General features: G+C 41.5%; 2 protein-coding genes across 3 annotated transcripts in view; one reads left to right on the top strand and one right to left on the bottom strand.

Annotated features, from left to right (window-relative positions):
- Positions 1-410: 410 nt before the first annotated feature.
- LOC136445927 (uncharacterized) lies at positions 411-2386 on the bottom strand. Its single transcript, XM_066444161.1, has 2 exons — positions 1759-2386; positions 411-1394 (listed from the first exon to the last, which is right to left on the bottom strand). The coding sequence occupies exons 1-2, from the start codon at positions 2223-2225 to the stop codon at positions 677-679; spliced, it is 1185 nt and encodes a 394-aa protein (XP_066300258.1). The 5' UTR covers positions 2226-2386; the 3' UTR covers positions 411-676.
- Positions 2387-3151: 765 nt separating this feature from the next.
- Positions 3152-22493, top strand: part of LOC136446647 (prokineticin receptor 2-like) — a 32362-nt gene continuing 13020 nt past the window's right edge. The window contains exon 1 of one of the 2 annotated variants that reach the window (XM_066445132.1): positions 3152-3596. The gene's annotated coding sequence lies outside the window, so the exon portion shown is untranslated. Of the gene's footprint in view, positions 3597-17155; positions 17425-22493 lie in introns of those variants that run through there. The other variant, XM_066445133.1, reaches the window with a different exon arrangement.

Below are 22493 nucleotides of genomic sequence, written 5' to 3'. Positions count from 1 at the left end.
TAATGTCCTAAAACATCATTGTTAATGTCCTAAAGATGGTAGATCAGTGATGTTCTAAGGATGATTAAGTATTGATAATGTTCTAAAGCCGATACAACATTGTTAATGTTATAAAGCTGATAAATCATTTATAATGTTCTAAAGATAATTGATCATTGCTATTCTAAAGCCGATAAATCATTGCTAATAGTCTAAAGCCGACAAGTCATTGCTATTATTCTATAGCTGATAAATCATCGATAATGCATTAAAGCTGATAAATCGTTGATAATGTTCTAAAGCTAAAGAACCATAATTGATAATATCTGGGAAAGTTACCCCTGTTGAGATAAGTAAGTAATGGGATGGTCGGTCTTCAAGCCGACATACAAGCTTGCGCTTCAATCATTCCTCATTGACGACACTGGAACGCCATTTTGAAACTTTATTGAGTCTGACACACTAGACAAGTTTCGCGTTGACCAACTTCTTTAGAAGTAAGAATCGAACTGGGCTTGTAATAATCAGCAATGACTGCAAAAGTAATATCAAGATGCAACATTATGTCTTTGTCAGAATGTTGATAATTAGTATAATTCATCTTTTTGAAGTAGATATCAAATTTAAGCAAAAATCAACGACATCACACAGTCACATTAAAAGAGGAACTGCAGACTTTGACTAGCAAAAAATATCGTTAGTACATATCGAAATCAGCCGGTGGTCCCCACCGTATGCCCCTATGATAAGAGGGCGTGTCCCACTCGTTTCCATGGTGATGCATCCCCCAAACGTCACGGCCGTCGTTTGATCTGTCGTAATATTCCGTTGGTTGCACCGCAAAACGGGAAAATTGTCGTAAACGTTCGTCTTCTTGGGCTAAAAACGCCGACGGGTGCCCAGATGAAACGTCGTTGTGTCGTCTGTCGGGACCTGGGCGGGGGTGTTCGTGAGCCTCCCTCCTGTGGTATTCATCCGCGCGGTACGGCCCCTCTCTGGGGTTGTCTACGCCAAGTTCACTAACGTAGCCTCGAGTTCTTTCTGGAGACGCCATAGGATCAGAAGAACTCAGGCTTACTTCAAAGACAGAATCAAGCGTTGTCCTTCTAGGCGCACCATAACTCTGAGGCTGTAGTATTTCCGCCCTGGTGTCGTTACTTATGTTGCTCCGTTCTTCACGTCTGAATTTCCTTGGTTTCTGTTCCATACTGTTTCGCACAGTAGCCAGTAGACATAGCACAAGCACGAATAGAACAATCCCTCCGCCACAAGCAATAGCAACATGCGCAAGGGTGTCCTTGTCGAAAGTGAGCGCCGTAGTCGTACCACTGGTGCTGACGGTAACTCTGCAAGTTGTTGAGTTTAACAGACCGCCGCCAACCGTGAACGTCGACGACGCATAACAACAGCTTATCCTGCAGAAGGATATAAAAACAAGCCAAATAGGTTGGGAGGTGGTCTGTGCAATCTGTTCAGATCAGTAAATACACCTGAATTGAGACGTGATCGTCAGTTTCCCTGACCTCATTTACTAATTATTTATTTCTAGGCAGTTGCATTGGTCCTTTTTAATACAAAAGGACGAATATGCTATCAGTGTGCTTCTTAGGTAAAAAACAACAACAAAAACTAAGTTGTAGGATGTGCGCACGCATGTACCAAGGCATAAATATTTGGTAAAGTTTATAACATTCTTATAAACGATTATTATTGAAAGGCGATAGAAGCAAACAAACACAGAAGGGCAAGAAGTTTCTAAAGAAGCAAAATATAACTTACATGTATTGAAATGTGACCGTACGGTTTGTTTTCACTGCGTTGAGAAGAACAAGTTGATCATTTCCGTCAAAAATTACGGAAACATTATCGATATTTGAGTTTGTTATGGAAACTCCGACAACCCACTCTTCTTGATCATTACAATTTGAGGCTGAGTTTCCATGTGAGACGTTACATGTCACGTTGTTGTTTGTGTCGACGGTGCACACGCTTTGGGCTCGAGGGGTTGTAACTTGTGGGGTGGAACTTGCCGCACTGGTCGCTGTAACGCTCGGTTGCTCCGTTGTAGGTCCTGCATGTGCCGTTGTTGTAACGGAAGCCGCACCCGTAGTCGCCTGCTCCACGGTTGAAAATGTTGTTGTTTCTGTGAAGTTGGTCGTTTTTTCTGTAGTCGTCTGTCCGAACGCCATCCTTATCCCTCCGTGCACGCACAACACGTACACTAGCACGCAGAGCAGCCGATACATCTTAAGTAGAAGCACAAGCGTCTTAGAAACACACCCAGAAACCTGTCCTGTCGGAAAGTGTCTTACTCCTCGTCTATGCACACGCAAAGTCCCGACAGCACACTCCTAAATCGTAAACCCCTCCGGGGCGTTGCGAACTTCACTGTAACATAACAACGTTAAAAAACTGGTCGGTAAGAAAAACCACGGCCGCGTCACGCCTCCATTCACTGAGTCCATTGAGGGGTGCTGGGTTACCAAGTATCGTTACACACAGTATACAAACAACGCTTTTGTAATCGATAACGGCTTTAAGAGTTGAACTGTATCTAGTGACTACTGGTATTCTTAGGCTATCATAATCAAAATAATGCTTGTTGTTTATAGCTATGGTAAGGGAAAGCGGACGATGCTCATTTATATCTTTAACATACTCATTACGTACAAGAAACGACAGGTGGCGCTTCTACAGTTGGCCACGGTGTAACATGGGCTCCTCCCGTGGCGCCTACAAATCGACCCATCTCATATCTACTAGCGTTATTAAAAGCTTTAAAGGTCATTCTAAATGTACCTTAAGATGCCTGGGCCTGTTGGTGAAAGTGTTCTCTGACTAGTAATTTAATGTGTGGCATTGTTTCACATTTTTAGAAGCCGGACTATATCCCCTAATAGAGCCTAATTTGCAGTACCGCTCCCGGCCGTCTTCAGAAAAGTGGCAAACGACCGTCAAATTGTCGGATTTAGATCTTTTCGGGATTGCGGCAATCGCTAAAGGCTCGCAAAGGGTTTTGGAATTTTGAGGATCACTTGACCTAGATTTCGACTATTCTTAATCAATGATTACAATATTCAAGCCACTTCATAAACACAAAAGTGGAATATATTAGGTCATTTAAGCAATGTTCACTCTGCATTTTATTAACAGAAGTGGTAGGGTATACATTTCCTGCCAGATCCAAATTTCAACCATTTGCTGTCAAACAACAATTCTTCAAAAAAGGAAACGATGCTTTTGCCTGTAAGTCTGTCAATGCATTCAAAATTCCTTTCAAAATGCCATAGGATTTGTGGACTACTTCACAGTGCAATATGGCATTGCTCGCCAGGGGAGCCTCCTGCAGTCTTGAAAACATGCTCGGGGCGTGGCTCTCATGAAACTCGCGTACGGGACCTCTGGCTTTACGTCCCATCCGAGAGGACGTCTTCTATTTGAGTATGATCTAATTTAGCAAATGAACTTGACTCTAGGCAAACAAAGGGAGTTCAGGGGCAGACCCAAGCTTGGCTGTCACGTTACCCCCAGCACACCGGCCTCACACACCAAACATTTGCTGTCGCTACGCTTTTTGTCGTGTTTGCTGGTGTTGGTGTCAACACAAGATCACTAGGGTGAGTGTCGTTTTATTGATCTCATTTGCTGTAGTTGTGGTCGACGCTGATTGCTAATTCCAAATTTGTGTATCATTCTATCCTTAGTCCTTGCTCCAGCTGTCGCTATTAGATGGGATGTATTCCTGATTTTCATTTTCATGTTGTGGATCCAAAACATTAGTTTATGATACAATGCAAACTATACATGTCTTATCAAATTGCACTCTTGGGAGAAGAAAAAAATATCAATATTTTCAAGTTGTTTAGTGACAGCGTTGACCTTCATTCCACATATATTGTCAAAGTCCATAATGTCATGGTGAAACTTGAAATGAATCATCTTCTGCATAGAATAGGTGAAACCACAATGACTCTGTAGTACAATAGTGCAATTTTGTATTACGTACACATGTGAGCGTAAAATAAACTACATATTGCTAGTTGATTATGTACAATACCCGTGTGATATTTCCGAAAATGTTTCCTTTGATAAACAAAAAATTGTGATTTCTTTTCTCAACGTTGTTCTCTGTGGCTCGTTGGTATTTGGAAGCTTGCAGCTTGTTTCTAACTTAGTTTCACATCGGTACCCTGGGTCACTTTAGTTCAAGGGTACCGTGTGTGCTACAGTTGAGTCGGTATGCCAGAAACATCTGGAAGACAGGGCATGTGAGATTTCATAATTTTTTCTACATCCTTGTACAAGTACAAGGAGGTTGCCAGAGCTCAGTCAAGTTCAGGTTCAGTTAAGGCGCTTTATTTCTTTTGGTAACTTGTGTGGTTCAAGGTTAAACTACATACGCGAACGCGCTTTTGAACTCGTCTTCGCATGTGTAGAATCGATATCATCACGTGTTTTGATTGATTTTAATCACTATGTTTATGAGGGAAAGTACAGAAATACGGTCCACACTTTAGAAAGTCGCTCGTCTGAATCAGGAAATCTGGACATCAGGCCACAAAATTATATGCCTACAAGATATACACTATGTAGACCGGTTTACTCAAAACAATGTACGGTGTGCCTAACAACTTCTTATTTGCTCAAATCACCTGTTTGTAACAGAAGAAATCCAATGTGGGAAAAATTTCTCCAATTTTTTTGTAATTAGCAATGAAAGGATTTGGTTCGGCCAGCCCTGACCACGTGACTTTAAAAAAAAAAAAACAAGCGAATAGTATTCGCCCGCTCGCATCAGTTTTTGGCTTCCCAGAGGATGTCATCCATATAATCAAATCAACATGGCCTTATTAAGAAAATGTATGATTAAGGCAAAAGAACGGCTTTCTTGACGTAAGAAAGTGCATGCAACTTATACTGATTTTCACTTCTTATGGAGTAACTCCAAAAAAGAAAATGTTTGTGCTTCAGAATTTCTTTCTGTCTTTCTCTTGTTTGTGCATGTATGCGCGCGCGCGTTCAGTGTGTGTGTGTGTACATGTGTGTGTGTGTGCGTTTGTCTATTTGTGTGTGCGTGTGTGCCAGTGTGCGGTTGAGTGCATGCGTGTGTCTGTATGTAGTTTGTGTGTGTATGTGGTTGTGTGTACATATCTGTGCTAAGTGTGTGTGTGTGTGCTTGCGAGTGTGCGTATGTCAATATACGTGTTTGCATGTATGTGGTTTGTGTGTGTTTATGTTGTCGTCTGTGTGAGTGTGTTTGCTTGTGTGTGTGTAGTTGTAGCTTTAGTTGCACCTTATTAGATACACCGTGCGTTTCTTCAAAATCAAATTGTAGCGATTTCGAGATGCTGAGCACGTAGGCATTATGTAACTGCTGTTTAGGACTTGATCCTCGCGTTCTTGTAGGCGTTAAAAACCCTTAAGAGTGTATTGGGGCTGTTATAAACTTCTATCTTACCCTTGAACAAATCCGTAGCTTCATTTTTTGCTTCAAATGCCTGAACTGTGACCGCATCTAGGGATCTCCTGGACTTCCCATCCCAGTGGGAACGTTTTACTCGCAACAAGTTATGATTGAACGTTGTTTTCGTGGTCATTATTCTTTGTTACCTAACTTCACCCCCTGACAGGAAGCTTAAAACACGGAGCTATTTCCACAGACTTTGGAAACTAATGATCACCTTGAGAATGACTTGTTTAACTGATGTCTGTGTTATCAGCCAACTTTTTGAAGTCAAAGATGTGAAACTAACGAGCCGATCTAGATATACAGGTAAATTCTACTTCTTTTCAGGGATTGGCCTCCGTCAACTAGTCTTTTCCACGAACTGCCCAAGGCCACCATTTACATCTAATTAGAAAGTGTGATACGACAAGAACACCCACGTGTATGTGGCGGCTTTGGTCAGTTCGTGGAAAAGATCAGTTCCCGGAAAGGAACAGTTAATGGAAAAGGACAGTTCCTGGAAAAATCTCTTGCAACAGAAGAAAGTTTAACTGCGAAGTTTTTACCGACAATGTTGTGTACGGCTTCATGTAATATAAACTTATGTCATCTTGCCCTTCATGTAGTGCTACAAGACTTAGTACGCTTATTAGTAGCGCTGGACGTAAATCTTAGGCTCAGTGTTACCAATGTGACGAGCAGCAGGAGAAAGGATTGCAATATCAACATGTTATGATTTTTCGAACATATTTCTACTCTTCTGGGTCTGATACTGATTAATGACGTCTGTTCATAAGGAAAAAAAGGGGGTATTGACACTATATTTCGAAAGATGTCTTGACATTGCTTTTAAGATTGTAAATCTCCTCAAGGGAAATCATGAGCGCGAATATCCTAGTGATCCGTACGTCCATTATGATTGATTTCAAATGCAATTTAAGTCCCAAAACGGACAAACTATCGAAGGATGCCAAGTTTATTGCCTTATCGGGCTCACCAATTGGGTACATAGCCTGACCTGCCAAAGTAACACGCTTAATGTGCGGCCGAGGTCTTTCCAGTCGGTCTTGCAATATGGTTTACAGTATTTTTATGTGATTGCCCAAATCTAACAAGCCAGTCCATACAATAAAGTCTGAAGTTACTGAACCGTCCTTACTTCATGTTTGCTTAAAGATTAAGACAAAAAGCCTTCCCAAAACATGACGTCATAAAGTAGCCTCCCGGCCATGTTTACGTGATCAAGGTTAACTCAATCTCTGGCTAACTAGCAACAGTTGAAGCAACAGTCGCTGCAAACGTCAAGTTTGCTCTATTACGCAGTGAATCAATGCCAAATACTGTGAAGTTGTTTGAGAAAATCGACGCGTGAGGCAAGAGGTCAGCTTCCTTGGCGTACTCACCTCAATAAATCTAGAGCTACTTGTGGAGTAACTTGAAAATCGAAACTATGTGTGCTTGTCCATCTCCCGTTGTGTGTGTGTGTGTGGGGGGGGGGGGGCTATTTGAGTCTCTCTGTCTCTCTCTCTCTCTTTCTCTCTCTCTCTCTCTCTCTCTCTCTCTCTCTTTCTCTCTCCGTTTGTGCGTGTGCGCCTGTGTGTGTGCGCGCGTATGTGCTTCTGCGTGTGTGTGTGTGTCTGTGTGTGTGTGCATGTGTCTGCGTGTATGTACGTGTGTGGTTGAGCATGTGTGCTTACAGCATATTAGAGACACGGTACTTTTGTTGTTTTGGAATCAAATTGAGGTGATTTCGGGGTGCTGAGCACGTAGACATTATGTAACAGATACTGTTTAGGATTTCTAACACGATTTTAGGTCCTTGATCGTCATGATCTTGTAGGCGTCATGTACTTTTAAGGGTGTCCTGAGACTGTCCTTATCCTTGAAACAAATCCGTAGCCTTATCTCGTATTGCAAATGTGCGAACTTTGAACGTATTTACGGCTTTTCTGGACTTCTCATCCCAGTGGGAAAGTTTTACTCGCAACAAATTATGATTGAACTTTGTTTCGTGATCATTATTCTGTGTGAGCTAACATGGCCCCCTGTGAGGGAAGCTTAAGACACTGAGAGATTTCCACAAACTGTGCAAAATAATAACCACATTGAGTATGAAATTTTAAACTGATGCCTGTGCTATCAGCCAAGTCCAAGATGAGAAACTAACGTGCTGATTTATCGATAAACAGGTAAATTCTACTACATATCCCCCAGGATTTGGCCTTTTTCATTTACTGTTCTTTTCTATAAACTGGTATTTTCCATGAACTGCTCAAGGCCACCATTTACAGCTAATCAGGAAGTGTGATGAGACAAGATCAGTGATTTCTTAGTTAATTGTAACTGGTTCCCGGAAAAAGACTAGGCAATGTAAAGTTCCTGGAAAGACTCTTGTAACACATAAAAGTTTAGATATAACTGCGAACTTTTCACAGTTGTCATAAGCTGTCCTGAGTACGTCTTCATACGATATCAAAACCATTTCTTTGCACGATTTACGGATTTACCAATAATGATAGCTACCGGGAAAGTCTGGTAATTATAGCTTTAGGCAACTCTCCAAGCAGAGGAGTGAGTCCGGCTAGTTTTTGACGTGTTTTATGCGTTTTTGTTGGGACTTCTACTTTGTCATGTGTGGATTAGCCTAGTAGAATGTTATCTATGTACCAGTGAATGCCATACTCTGTACCTTGTACAATTGTTGAGCAATAAAGTTATTATTATTATTGTGTTTTTTTTTTGTTGGTCTCACCAAGCAGAGGAGTGGGTCCGGCTGGTTTTTGACGTGTTTTAGGCGTTTTTGCCTGGCTTTCTACTTTGTCATTTTTTGGTCTCATGATCAACAAGCAGAGGAGTGGGTACGGCTAGTTTTTGACGTGTTTTAGGCGTTTTTCTCGGGCTTTCTACTTTGTCATGTTTTGTCGTCGCACCAACCCACAAAAAACAGGACAAAATAGAAAGCCCGACAAAAACGCCTAAAAACACGTCAAAAAACAGCCGGGCACACTCCTCTGCTCGTGACACTTCAGCGTGAAAGATGTCTTGGTGCTGCGTTTAAAGGATTGTCTTCTCAAGGGAAATCATGAGCACCAATTTCCTAGTGATACAAATACCCGATATGATCGATTTTCCCTGCCATATAAGCTACAAAACGGACAAACGAGCCAGTGAAGGATGCAAAGTTTATTGCTTTATCAGCCAAGCAGTTGATGAATGTGGCGTGGGTGTGACTGCAGTGGTCAGAGCGTTGGACTCGGAACCAACAGGTCCCGGGTTCGATACTCGCCATTCCCCAATGTTCTGCCGGCATGCCATTAGAAAAGACACTTAACACGATATTCTTAACTTGACGGTGGTATGACTCTAACCGAGCCCTTCGGCTAATCTACCTAAAAGTGTGCGAGAAACACTTAAATGAGAAATGGTACGCCACTAAAAGTGTCTAGATCTGCACATTTTCTACTAAGAACCGTAACCTCCATTAATCTTTTCAGGTTGGCGGTGGTGGAATCAATAATGTACCCTTGTGGAATTATGTTAGCCGATGTTAACGTTTCTTGTCAAGGTAACACATAAGGTAAGGTGCGGTCGAGGCATTTCCAGTCTGATTCCAAATAAATTTTGAGAACCAAGATTGTGTTAAAGTCACTTGGAGTTTAAGTATTGGTTCTAATGAATAGTATACCACTCTAGTTTGATTATGACAAAATGGCAGAGCGTATTAAGTTGACTGTGTGAAGCAAGTTTATGTTTTTTTATGATCTTTAAAAGAGGTTACAAAAAAAATGCACTTTGAAGTCTGTGCTCGCTGGATCGATCCAGTCAAGCTTATGCTGCGTTTCCCGTGCTCTTTTCACTTTACGTTGCATGTCATTCGTCTTGAGTGCAGGTTTTAATATATTTACTTCATAGAAATCTGTGGATTACATCAATTACACCTCACTTTTGGCTATTTATCATGTCGAAATTCTTTCGATATGGCTTCAAGCAAGGACACACAATCTCGATGGACCATTTTTTTTGCGTCAATCTAAATTGGATTTTTATCAAAGCTATTGCTTTAAAGATAGTTTAAAGGCAGGGTTTACTTTAGCAGGCGTCTGGACCCACTCAGAATCGGACAGTTGTTATTTTGAAGCCGATATGATAGGTTCAAGTCTCTTGAGTGTGTGATTAGTAATCATACACACACATGCAAAGCTAGAAGTGCCTTTCGTAAGCTATGAGAGGTTTTACCTCAACGTTTCTGCGTATTCACAGGCGTACTTCGAATGAAGCTAGACAGACAATATGAGAACTCAGGCAACACAAAACAAAGAGAAATTTCAAGATATCTTTAATCTATATCAAATTGATTCGACTGTAGATTATCCAAATAGCTTAACTGTTATTTTCGTATGTTGGCCTTAAACATCGTTGGCAATGTCTTGTAGCTTTGTAGAAAATATTCCAAGCTGCAAAAAACAAACAAACAGACAAACAAAAAGCCTTGCTGTAAATCAACCTTCCATTGATCCCCATGACCTGGTCTCTTAAGTCTGATCAACGACTAGTTCTAACGGCTCTGACCTGTACATCCTTTCACTCCGACAAGCCTGATCTTTGTTGTCATCTTCTCAATCACTTCCTGTCACTCTCCTGACAATGCAATCAATTTACTACGAACAAACAAACAAACAAACAAACAAACAAACAAACAAACAAACAGCAACAACAAAAAGGAAATGCAAAGAAACAAACACACAGAAAACACAGACTTCACACGCGGAGTCAATACTGAAAACAAAAAAAAGGCAATTTCTTTGAGTTAAAACTTTAGCTTTCTTTTCATCCGGCAGCTCCATTAGTTTCGTTATTCTTTGCGGCGCGGAAAGCATGTTAGTTAGCTCTCCCTTGGCGCTCCAATATTAATGAATCTACAAGCAGCCGACGACATCCTAGCTTTGACAAACTCGAGTGTATAGATAGATATGGACCATGCCATTAGCTTAAACAAGCTCGTTATGTAGAATCCCTATTGTTTAACGGGGGATGTTGCAAAATTGCATAAACCAGCATGCAAAACATTCACTACAACATTTACAGTTAGTGAGTACCATCTAAAATGCAATTAACAGGTTTTTCGTCATCGGCCATAGATAACTGCACCATATTGCTTAATCTTTTAGTGGTACATGATATACGTCATCCTGCATATATGTAGAACTCAGCGTGTATCAGATTTGTCCCCCATCATTTGTTCAATAAGGGCACTGGGGGGAATTTTTATGGAGCTAGATCTACTTACTTGGCAAGGACCTAGATCTACTTACTTGGCAAGGACCTAGATCTACTTACTTGGCAAGGACCTAGATCTACTTACTTGGTAAGGACCTAGATCTACTTACTTGGTAAGGACAAGGGCACGGCTACGAGTAGAAATATACTTGTTTGTAAGATCATATAAATCATAGATCGTCTATTGGACCCTCTCTCCGCAGCCGATTCCCTTGGCATACTATATTCAGTCTATTTGACCAATTTCCACTATTTTCCAAGCAATCCTTGGAGCCTGGAAGAGGCTATATCAAATTCACTGCATCCTTCACACACATTGAATATCAATTAAAAAAAGCAGTTCAATATCTTTTATCTTTATCCGCCCAAATAACACGATAATAGTGTGTGTGAAAGTTCTATTTTGTACTTTGATTGAAGAATCTCAACTCAAGGCAGTTAGCAAGTTTTCTCAACTTTTTAATCTAGGGAAATCAACGGATCTCTATGCCTCAAAGCTGCAAAGAGGGTATGTTTTCAATCCGTCGGCAGCAGTGTTAGTGTTAGTGATTGTTCTTTACGGATCACATTCGTCTTGGTCGTCGTACGATTTTTATGATACAGGATTTTCAAGCAGGCTGTGACAGAACCAACCACCGACAAGGATCTGAGACAGCATTTTTCGTAACAAGACAGCTGTAATTCTGTACGACACATGCACGACTAGGTTGCGACACATGCACGACTAGGTTGCGATTGTACGACGATCGTACGACTAACGTGACTAAGCCCCAACTCATTGCAGGCTCTCTATTCAAATCAGCCTCCCTGGTAACATCCCACGGCATAGGGGCGTTTCCCCAAGCCAAGTCCAACTAAGGATTAGCTCATTTTTCTGAAGACCGATCTTTATGACAACCCATGTTTCTACTCGTAGCCGTGTCCTTGCGAAGTACGTAGATCTAGCTCGATTAAAATTCCCCCGAGTGCCCTTATTGATCTGGGCGGGCGGGTAGTTCTCCCAGCACCGAGGAGATCCCTGGATGCTCACGATGGATTGGTCCCAGACTGGTAGTTAGATCTCTTCCACATCAATCAGCATCATTCCAGTTCCGGCCTTCATCTTCTCTACCCATTACAAGAGCTTTTTTTCAAGCCCGACATGATATATGTTCAGATTGCCCCACGTAAAAAAGTAAAAGTAGTCACATGGCCTTTTGAGGCCGTAGGGACAGAAGGTTGTTATCCACTTTGTCAAGGGCACGATAGTGGATGGCGGAGCCCTACTCTCTCTTTCCACTGCCTTTGACCTCCCCAGCCGAAGTCAGGCACCAAGTTTTTACACCTGGGTGGAACGAGGGAAGTCGTATGAAATACCTTTCCCCAAGTGCCTTTACCAACATCGGCAGAATGTCAGAGGATTCGAACTTAGCTTAACCGTTAAGCCAATACGACGCCACTGCCCCATGTATCATTTGAAATGTGTATGAATATTATACATTTGATAAGGATATGTTTATGCTTGCTGATTGCTGGCTACTTGCTGGCTTAAGTAACATGACAAGGACAGACAAATGATGTAGAACAGTATAGCATGGGCCTAGTCTAAATGCTGACTCTAATATCGACAGTGGAAATAAGAATCTTCTCCATTCACCTTGATTCTATTGTTTTCAATAGTTTATTACAGCCAAGTATAATTTCGAAGGGCAACTGAGAGTGTACGTCGTCATTACCTTTATCAGTTCTACGCATGTGTAGTTTTCCTTGCACGTTTCACTGGTTTAAATCCTAGTGAGGTCAGGAAAACTTTTGCATTTGTTGGAAATCAATACGTTAATTCCCTCAGTGTGGAAGACTTTCTATCAACTTTTTAACCGGTGAAAAATACACCTATTTCCACTGCAGTTCATTTTGTTTAGAGCGCATAGGGTTGATCCTTACCTATAGTATATCAAATATTACAGGTTTCCAATAAGAGCACACTTAATTCTTCTTTGCCAACGTACCTTCCCTTTGTAGGGCAAAGCACACTGTTAGTAGCACAGATATCAAACGCTATTGAACCAAAAGTATACTAGAAAGGCCGTCATTTGCCCCTGAGCAAATACAGCATGTTTAGCCATACTCCTCCCCATGCAAGAAGTGGGCTGTCCCAAAATAATGCCTGGGCAAATCGAAATATTAACTGCATGTAGAAAGGCAACATTTGCGAGAGCATCATACTTCGCCAATCTCCCTCCCGATGCATAAATTGACTGTTCCAAAATCACCCGTGCAAAAAAATTCTCTCTACAAGTTCTGCGAGACCCCAAGAGCTTCTTACTGCAAAGTCTTGCGTGTGTTCCTGCAATATGACCTCAGGTGACCTAAATAGAACACGCGTTCTTTGGCCAGTGGCAAATGGAACGCGGGGATCCTTAGATAGAACATGGATTCCTTGGCCAGCAGCAAATAGAACATGGAACGGGGATACCACTTTTGGCCTGTTTTTGGTCTGAAAATGGGCCCAAAAGTCCCCAAAATGAAGCATTCTGAAGTGATGTACACCAGAATTGTGATTGAAGTCCTGTAGGGACATGTTCAAGGCACCCTTGTACCGAATTTCAGGTCACTTGCTTGCAATACCAGGGCACAGGAGCCCAAAATATAAAAATTGTCTAAAAATGCCCCAAAAAACCTCCATAAAAATGATTTTAATGCCTGTTTCAACAAAATTTAAAAATCACCTAAGGGTATTTGCCATCTTTACCTACATGCCAAATTTCAGGCCGTTTGGCCCAAAAATGACAGAGTAGATTCCATTTGAAGATATGGCAGGAGAAGAAGAAGAAGAAGAACGTGAACAAAAACAATATGTTGAGCCATACTAGGTATGGCTAAACATAAAAAGTCGATAATGTTATAGAACACTTCAACCGTAAGAATACAACAGGAATCAGAAAATGGTAATGGCATTGAAGTGATGATCTGCCATGGAGACTAATCTAAAGTAGGATAAAGCATATCAGTCTGAGCATTGCGTGGGCTTATAGTTATGTCGTAATTTGGTCCCAGGATGATCACTTTCATATATATCATTATCATCAAGATAATTCCAGTTCCAACTTTCATCTTTTGAACCCATAACAGGGTCTTAACATCAATCAGCGAAGTAGTTTTCTCTCAAATCCCAAATGATATATAAAAAGATATTTCATGTTCAGAAGCAAATCGGTGTATCCTTTGAATTGAGCTAAGTAATCACGTTGGTGAAGGTCTACATACTACATACATGCCTTTGGTGGCCTTTCATTACGAAGTTTTATTTCAAGGAGTACCTACGAGGGTACGTTGTAATTGCTTTTTTTTCATTTCTGTATAGCTATAGTTTTGCTTGAAGGGTTTGCGTGGTTTGCATCCCAGGGGAGGTAGGAAAACTTTGCATTTGTTGTAAATCAATATGTGTTTGAATCCCTTGTTGTCGGAAAATGCCAAATGAATTATTTTGCCAAGTGTTGTCGCATTCCCATCGACTTTCCTACCGGTGAAGAATGCGGCCATTTCGGCGGCTGTTCATTTTGTCTGGAATGCATTGGGGAGAGATCATTTCCTGTAGTATATCAATGTCAGTCTCTAGAATTCTAAAAAGACCGAATCAATTCTTTTGTCAGCGTATCTTATCTTAAACGGCAAGCTATACAATTCGTATTTATGGCGGATCACCACTTCGGTTTCACCACCATTTTCGATTCTAGATTCTAAATCCGACCAAGGAGGTTAAATACACACCCGACTGTATTCATATGGTTTACGTTTTTCTATGGCATTATATGCTTAAGAAATATGTGCTTTCGTTTCTATATCGTCTGATATGGGTAGGATATTTTGCACGGGCTTACGTTGATGTCTAGTCTTGGTTTCCATGTGAGGAAAAGACAGCATCAGGGGGTTACGACATTTACAACTGTTGGTTTCAGAGAGTCTGATACAGATAGGGTAATGCATGTCAGGGTGCGTATCGGATGCGCTTACGTCGCAGTCTTAAGCCCCCCTCTCACTGGACCCGCGGCACGCTGGCGGCGTCGCTGCGTCCTAAACTGAATTTGTGTTACCCTTGACTTTATAATGGAAATACCATTTAAAACGTACAAGTATGACCAAAAAGACAACAAAACACACAAAGCTTAAAAAGATTCGTTTCTTTGTCGATGAAATTCGTTGAGTGCTTTGTCAATTCGATCGGCTGCAGCGACGCCGCCAGCGTGCCACGGGTCCAGTGAGAGGGGACATATCAGCTTTGACGTGTCTATGTCTAGAGAAGACAGCATGATGAGACAGAAGTTTTCAGTTACCGGGTTAAGGGCGACTGATTGTTCATCGAGGTGTATATTGGTCGGGCGTACGTCGCAGTTATGGTCTCTATGTCTGGAAGAAGGCGGCTTGAAAGACCGACGTTTGCACATGCCAGTTTAAGAGCGTCTGATAGGATAATACATGTCAGAGACTGTGTGTATTCCACGGCCGGACGTCGCTGTCTTGGTCACCATGTCTCGTAGAAGAAAGGAACAAGACTGAGACCGAGACTAAGACGTATCATCAGTCATTAGATGATTGGAAGGCCGGAGATAAAAAAACTTACCCCTAATGGATATGAAGCCCGGATTGGACCATTATGTCTTTTGACGTCTAGAAAGTTTGGAAGCTATTTGTCTGGTTTCCACTCGGAAGAGTAATTTAGATTCAAGTCATGTATAGATATTTCAGCAAGTTTGCTATCATAACGCATTAAAGTGTGGTACATGCATCTCAATACGTTTATTACAAATTCTTGCACAGAGACTAATCTAGATATGAACAAAATAAACACATTGACAATGACATTGTAAGACACGTGGCTACTCAAATTTCAAATACCAATGCTCTAACTTCAAATCTATTGGGTTTGAAATTGATAATCATAATTGTAGATGTGTCATAATGCACAAATACACCTGAACTTCATGCTTCGATGTCATGTATACAGTTACAATAACTTTCCAGACAAGTTTGCACATTTACCTGGCTTTCTATTAAATGAATCAATCTCTATGACAGTACCAAACTATGCATTGCTCTTGGGATTCTTTAATTTCCTGATGCAATTCTAAAATCAAGTTACGTATCCAACCTTTACTTTAATCTTTGCTTGATTGATTCCATTTCCGTGTTGCACATTCAGAAGTCACCATATATCATATTCTAACTTATGAATCTTTAATTCGATGTTATATTTCCCAATTGATCATACCACTGGTTGCCTTATCACATTTCCATGCGGCAAATGTGGACGCCAGCAAACATCGAACGTTTTCATTGGATGTTTGTCTTTCCAGGCACAACCAGCTTGAATTCAATGCTTGCGTTTCTGTGAAGCAAATAAAGAAATCTGTATTCACCGTTTGTTCCCACTGTTCAGCATTATACCATTGCTATCAACGTGGCTTACCAGTTCCCAAGTTTCGTGGGAAAGAGGGACTTACACGCATTAGTATATCATGTATATTCGTTTTAGTTCGTTTTAAGTTCTCGTTGTGCTACTGAAATGAAAGCAACGGGACAGAAAACGAGATAGCTTCTTGGCGGGAGTAACAAGGAATTAGCAACTCATACACGTAGAAAGCCCAGCTATTGTTATCGCTCGCAGTGGGGACACTTACGCGAGCTATGGTTGGCTTGCGTGGGTGCTGAATTTACAGGCTTATCTCACATACGCAGCCTACAGCCAACATCCAAATTGCATGCTATGTTTCCTTCCCAATACGCGTCATTTGCAATACTTTCAAGGCCAGTCATTTTCACAAGCAACGGCGTAAAGATACATTAGCAGCCTGACATTTTGGAATTTCGTTCTGATTAAGTAGAAAGTGTTGATATTTTCTTATGTAATGTAAGGAAAAAGTTTTTTATCAAATTCATACATACACAGCAAGAACATGACAACTCCTACTACATGTAAATTTGTTGTTGATTTTACCTCGGACAAAAGTGTCTCAAATTTCTATATGTACTTTTAGCTGCAGAATGACTGTCTCTATCCATATGTATGTAGATTTGGCCCTGCATTCAACATAAAGAATTTGTACAAATGACTGTTTTGATGTGACTAATTTTGAAATATACCAGAATATGAGATGTAAGACCTTTCGTTATCAAACGTATGTTGACTGGTGAGTAGTCAAACCCGCCAACGCAACCATTGTTCTCTTACTTAATAAAGACTATAAAGTTCTAGGTGATAGTTTGTACCACCTCATGACTCATCCTACATGTATCTCCCGCAAGAACCATCAGTTCTCCCCCCCCCCATGAAAAACACCATCAGTCAACACCCCCTCGACATAATGAAGCGGTCCTAGTCTAGCACGTCACCGGAACTTAGGAATAAGCATATAATGCGATGTTCGCGTATATAAGGATGATATCCCGTGTATAGGTTCCATATGGTTGTACCTCAAGAGAAATCGTCTGCAACGCCCTTACGCCCAATGACAGTGCGACGTTGAACAAATATTTATCAGATACCATATGCGCATCATGTTCTGGGTACGTGCTACCTAGTCTTTACTAGCGTGGTAGAGTAGCCAGAACTACAGTTCGCCGCATAGCATCGCCCAAACTGACCGACTGACAAGCTCCATGTAACTCTGTCACGACTGCAATGAAGAAACATTTGAAACCCACTCTACTAGCGACCAAGTAGAAGGCCTCTGCGTCATCTTTTGGTGAGTAGATTGTTAACATGTTCACGTCTACGTTCGAATACATGTTAGAAAATTTAGACCATTCGTACTGTAGTGTTCTTGTAAGTCCTTTTCTGTCGGTGTTACCTTTGGAGTTAACGTTACTAGTCTAGAAATGATTGATGATACGGATACGGATGATACGGATAGAGAAGGGTACGGTTTGCAGGACATAGTTACAGAAACAAAGAAGAACTTGTAAGCGAACTCCTGCTCTGGGCACCAACTCATGGGCACTCCTGTGTCGGGCGACCCCGACGGACCTACATAGACCAACTTGCTAGGGATGTAGGGGTGAGGTCTGAAGATCTAGACCAACTAATGGCGGACCGTGACGCCTGGAGGGAGAGAGCAACCTTAGTCCGGGCAAGCCGCCCGATATGATGATGATGAGTCTGGAAAACGTCACGATAAGTGAGTGTGATAAGGGAAAAGAGGTTCCGTCTTTTATGAACAGAAAAGAAGGATGAAGAAGAAAATATTTAAGGCATAAATCAAAACGCACAGCAAGTGTGAACTGAAGAAACTGATCCGATCTTTACTCATAGCAGAGCATAAGAGCATACTGTCAGATTCTCCAATCCAAATCCCCTGTCACACATAGACGGCCATGGCGTCCCGGCGTATATGTTTCTCGATCCAGGACATGGCTGGGAGTTAAGCCCTTGTTACACATAGCCGACCATGGCCTCCCGACCTTCTCCAGACCATGGTTGGGAGTTAGTTGTGAGAAAGGTCATTTGTGGCTGTGGGGTTGGTCGTCGAGGCTGCGCCAATGTCTTTAAAAGTTGTCTGCGGCATCTGACTAAAATGTTCACTACTAAGGTAAGTCATATTCTGTTTGGATGCGATCAGATGAGTGAACTGGAGCTAGAATAGGATATGGATTTCAAGCTACTCCCAACCCAGCGAAGACCTTGGTTGGGGAGTGGTCGGAAGAAATATTGTGGGAAGGTCCTGAATGTGCGACAGGGCTTACGAAAAGACATATCACTCACGGGTGATGCACCCGGCTCCGTTTGGCCCATGTTAGCTGTTATGAGCTGGGAGTTGCTCGAACCCTGCAGCTGGTTAGTGGACCATAGTAGGACCTACCTTACCGAATCGAAATAGAATTATCTAATACCTGCAGTTAAGACGAAGTTATCAATCACCTCAGTAAGACGCAAGAGGTCAAACATAAACTGTCGAGGGACACAATTTTCCTCAAGGCTACAGAGATTGTCGTTTGTATTGATCAATTCTTCCAGACTCTTCGGTCTATGTGGGTCAGTGAACCATAGCAGGACTTCTACCTCACCGTACCGAAATAGGATTATTTAATACATCCTGTTAAATCGAAGCTATCAATCATGTCGGAAAGACGAAAGAGGTCTTGCATAAAACTCTCGAGGGACGCAATTTTCTTCAAGGCCACAGAGAATGTCGTTTGTATTGATTATTTCTTCCGAACTCTTTGGTCTATGTGGTGATTCGTTAAGATAACCTTGCTGAGGTTAATCGGCCCCTGTTGCGTCAGAAATACTCCTTTTTCATCAAGCCAATCAACGTTTGTCAGTAAGAATTTGTTTCGATTCTTATATATATCGCTGGTAAAAGTCTGTAAACTTATATGAATGTCTCCTATTACTGTATAGTATTCTGGTAAACAATACATGCATGTTAGTCAAAAGAAGATAGCAACGCCCGAAAGCCCAATGCGAGTTTGAAAAAAAAAGTTCTATCAGATACCATATGAGCATTATGTTTTGGGTACGCGGTACCTATACATCTAGTCTTTACTAGCTTGGTAGAGGCGCCAGTACCTGACAGTTCGCCGCATAGCATCGCCCAAACTGACCAACAGACAAGATAACTCTACGGCTGCAATGAAGAAACATTTGAAACCCACTCTAATATCGCTCAAGTAAAAGGCTCTGCATCATCTTTCGGTGAGTAGATTTCTCACGTCTGTATTTTACCTGTCCGGAAATGTTCGTGATGTGAGTCCTACTGAGATATTATCCATGTTCAGCTCGCTAGCCTAACAGTTATTCAATCATATATTTGTTTGATGTGCTGCCTTTTCATGGACAAAAAAGGCGGCAAGTTCGATCTGAAGAAACTAGTCCGATCTGTGCGTATAGCAGTGTAGTGCACATCTGCAGTATCACTTGCATTATTGCAAATGGTCTGTGACATATCTTATGGATAGATCCTTTATCTAATCAGAACATACTGTCAGATTCTAAGCTTTAAAGCTCCTGTCATGCAAAACCAACATTGGCCTCCTGACCTTCTCCAGACCATGGTTGAGGGTTAGTTGTAAGTTACGGTGATCTGTGCATGTGGTAGGGTTGGTTGGCGAAGTTGCCTACTAGTCTTTTTTTCTAGAATTAAAAACAAAAGTCGCCTCTGTCATCTGACTATAAACTTTGACAAACTACTCGGGTAAGTCATATTCTGTTTTGATGCAATCGGATGGATTCCAGGCTACTCCCAACGCAGCCCCGACCTCGATTGGTGAGTGGTTCGGGAACAAAGTCGTGGGGAAGGTCCTGAATGCATGACAGGGTCTTAAGAGAACACGTAACTGGTGATGCACCCGGCCGCCTCCATAGATGGAGGGTTTGTACTGCAATCATTCTTTGGCACCTGTTAGCTTGATTTTCATTCATATAATATGAGTTGGGTGTTGGCCAAACCCTGGCCAGTGGACCATAGCAGGGCTCACCTTACCGTATCGAAATAGTATTATCTAATACATGCTGTTAAGCCAAAGCAATCCATCACTTCGGAAAAACGCGAGAGGTGTTATGCTTTTTAGGGACACAATTATCTTCAAGGCTACTGAGGGTGTCGTTTGTATTGATAATTTCATCCTAACTCTTCGGTCTATAGGGTGATTTGTAAAAAGAACCTTTCTGAGGTTAATCAGTCCATGTTGAGTCAGAAATGCTCCTTTTTCCAGCAAATAATTCGTAAGTCTGTCCATTAGAATTGGGTTAGTTGTTTTTTTTCGTTCGTAAACGTCTGTTCTCATAAATGCCCCCGTTGCAGGGCAGTATTTTGGTAAACGTGACATGCATGCTATCCTTACTCATAAGAGGACATGCATATGATTTATAGTAGTGCTTTAGCGTTATGACAAATGGAACTTCACCGAAAAAGTAGTCCTTGAAATGTTTTTTTTTAAATTTCTCTCAGTGCATCTATAGCTATTGTCCTGGACGAAACAGATATTGCCACAAGATAAATCGATATACATTCGATTTTGTTGAAAGCACAACTTAAAAAATGGGATTGCAAGTATTGGTTGGTGTCCTGATCCACTGAGGCGGTAACCGTTCAGCGACCACTAAGAAAGAAAAAATCTCACTAGCTAGCAGTCCAAATGAATTTCATCGATAAAGAAATGTATTTCGTAAGAAACAAAAATAAGAAACAAAAGCCAGATAAAGGCTCTTTTAAGATTTTTCTAGATTTTGACCTAAAGTCGTCCTGAGCTCTACGATAATACCATGTATCATAGATCAATGGGGAATGCATGTGGGTCTTTTCTTCGTTTCAGCCCGCGTCGCTTGTTCATTGAAATCTGACCTTGTCTGAAGCGAGAGGATTGTTATTCTATTGACCATTGCAAGACCGTTTCAAGATGACCTGAGACAGACGAACCTGTCTGTTTTTATGAGTAAGGTACGGTCATAATCTCTATGTTATATGAATGTGTCGTGAGGTCGTCCGTTTCGTACCTTACAGAAGGTGATGAAAATTTCAATAGCTTAACACCACATTGCACTCGCGATGGGATGGTGAATATTGGATTTTTGCAAGTGCGATATATACCGTTGATGAAGGAAGATACAAAATACATATTTCTTGTCATGATGGCGCAGACCGAGCACACCGACCAACCACCGAAAGCGTCACTCCGAACACTTTACTTTGCGTGATTGAGGCCTGTGTTAAGTCTGTGTTAAGGCCCGTTCACACCTATAACGTATACTCAAGTCTGTATGAGTTGCGTATTAACAGTTTTGGGGGGTTAGGTAGAGTTTGCGGGAAAGAAGTTGTTTTCTACTTGCCGTTCTTCGGCCGCAAACTTTACCTAATCCAAAGAAATGTCATTACGAAACTTATACGGACCTCAATATACGCACAAGTGTGATAGGGGCTTAAGAAACATTATTTTTCCAACTCATGCAAAATTATTAGTCACCCCCCCTGGACATATGAAGTATGGACGGGACCTCACTTCTACGCCTTATAGTCTTCACGAAGAGCACAGCAACTACGTGTGCATGGGTGATAAATCTCATTAACGTAAAGTGCCCCGGAGAAGATTAGAGCAAAGTGCCAGGAGGATTCGATAAAGCTTTATCTGAATGTTTGATAAATTAGCAATGATATGACGCTTGTTAAATCTGATTTCGATTGGATTACCTTAGGCAACTGCGGCAAGAGTCTACGGGTATAATTTTGCGATCGACGGCATAGCTCTAGGCGCAATGTACTAGTTGGATGAACTGTGTGTACCCATGTTTATCTTCATCACGTTTTAAGCTGAAGGCGTCTTAAATAATGTAGACATTCTACCTCTGGCAAAGGTGGATATGTGGTGCTATATCTGTACTGAGGTGAACTTACATTCCTTTGGGCTCATGTTGAAAGTCTCTTTGCTACGACACAAAAATCTTATCAGTTTCGTTTTGCGTTAGACGATATTTTCTATCATTATCTAGCGGAACTAGGAAAGCAGAGGAGTTTTTGATTGATGTTTTACCAAAAGTTTCTGAGTCAATACATCGAATGTCAGACGACTCGGATCATTAACAACTCGGCCCAGTCAACTCGACAACTCAACTCGGCCCATTGCCCTGGTCAACTCGGCCCATCTCCCTGGCTAACTCGGCCCAGTACCAGTACCGTGGACAGCAATTTAGACACACACAATAATAATTTTCAAACATATATGACCAAATATCATTGAACTTTAAACGCTGACGGTATGGGGTTCGGTTAAATAAGATCAGCATAGTCTTCTAGAAGAGAAGCCTTCCTGTAGGTCCGTG

Source organism: Branchiostoma lanceolatum, chromosome 12 (assembly GCF_035083965.1).
Source record: "Branchiostoma lanceolatum isolate klBraLanc5 chromosome 12, klBraLanc5.hap2, whole genome shotgun sequence".
Taxonomy (NCBI): domain Eukaryota; kingdom Metazoa; phylum Chordata; class Leptocardii; order Amphioxiformes; family Branchiostomatidae; genus Branchiostoma; species Branchiostoma lanceolatum.
Note: the sequence above shows the minus strand (reverse complement) of the source record. Positions and strands in the feature narration are given on the sequence as shown.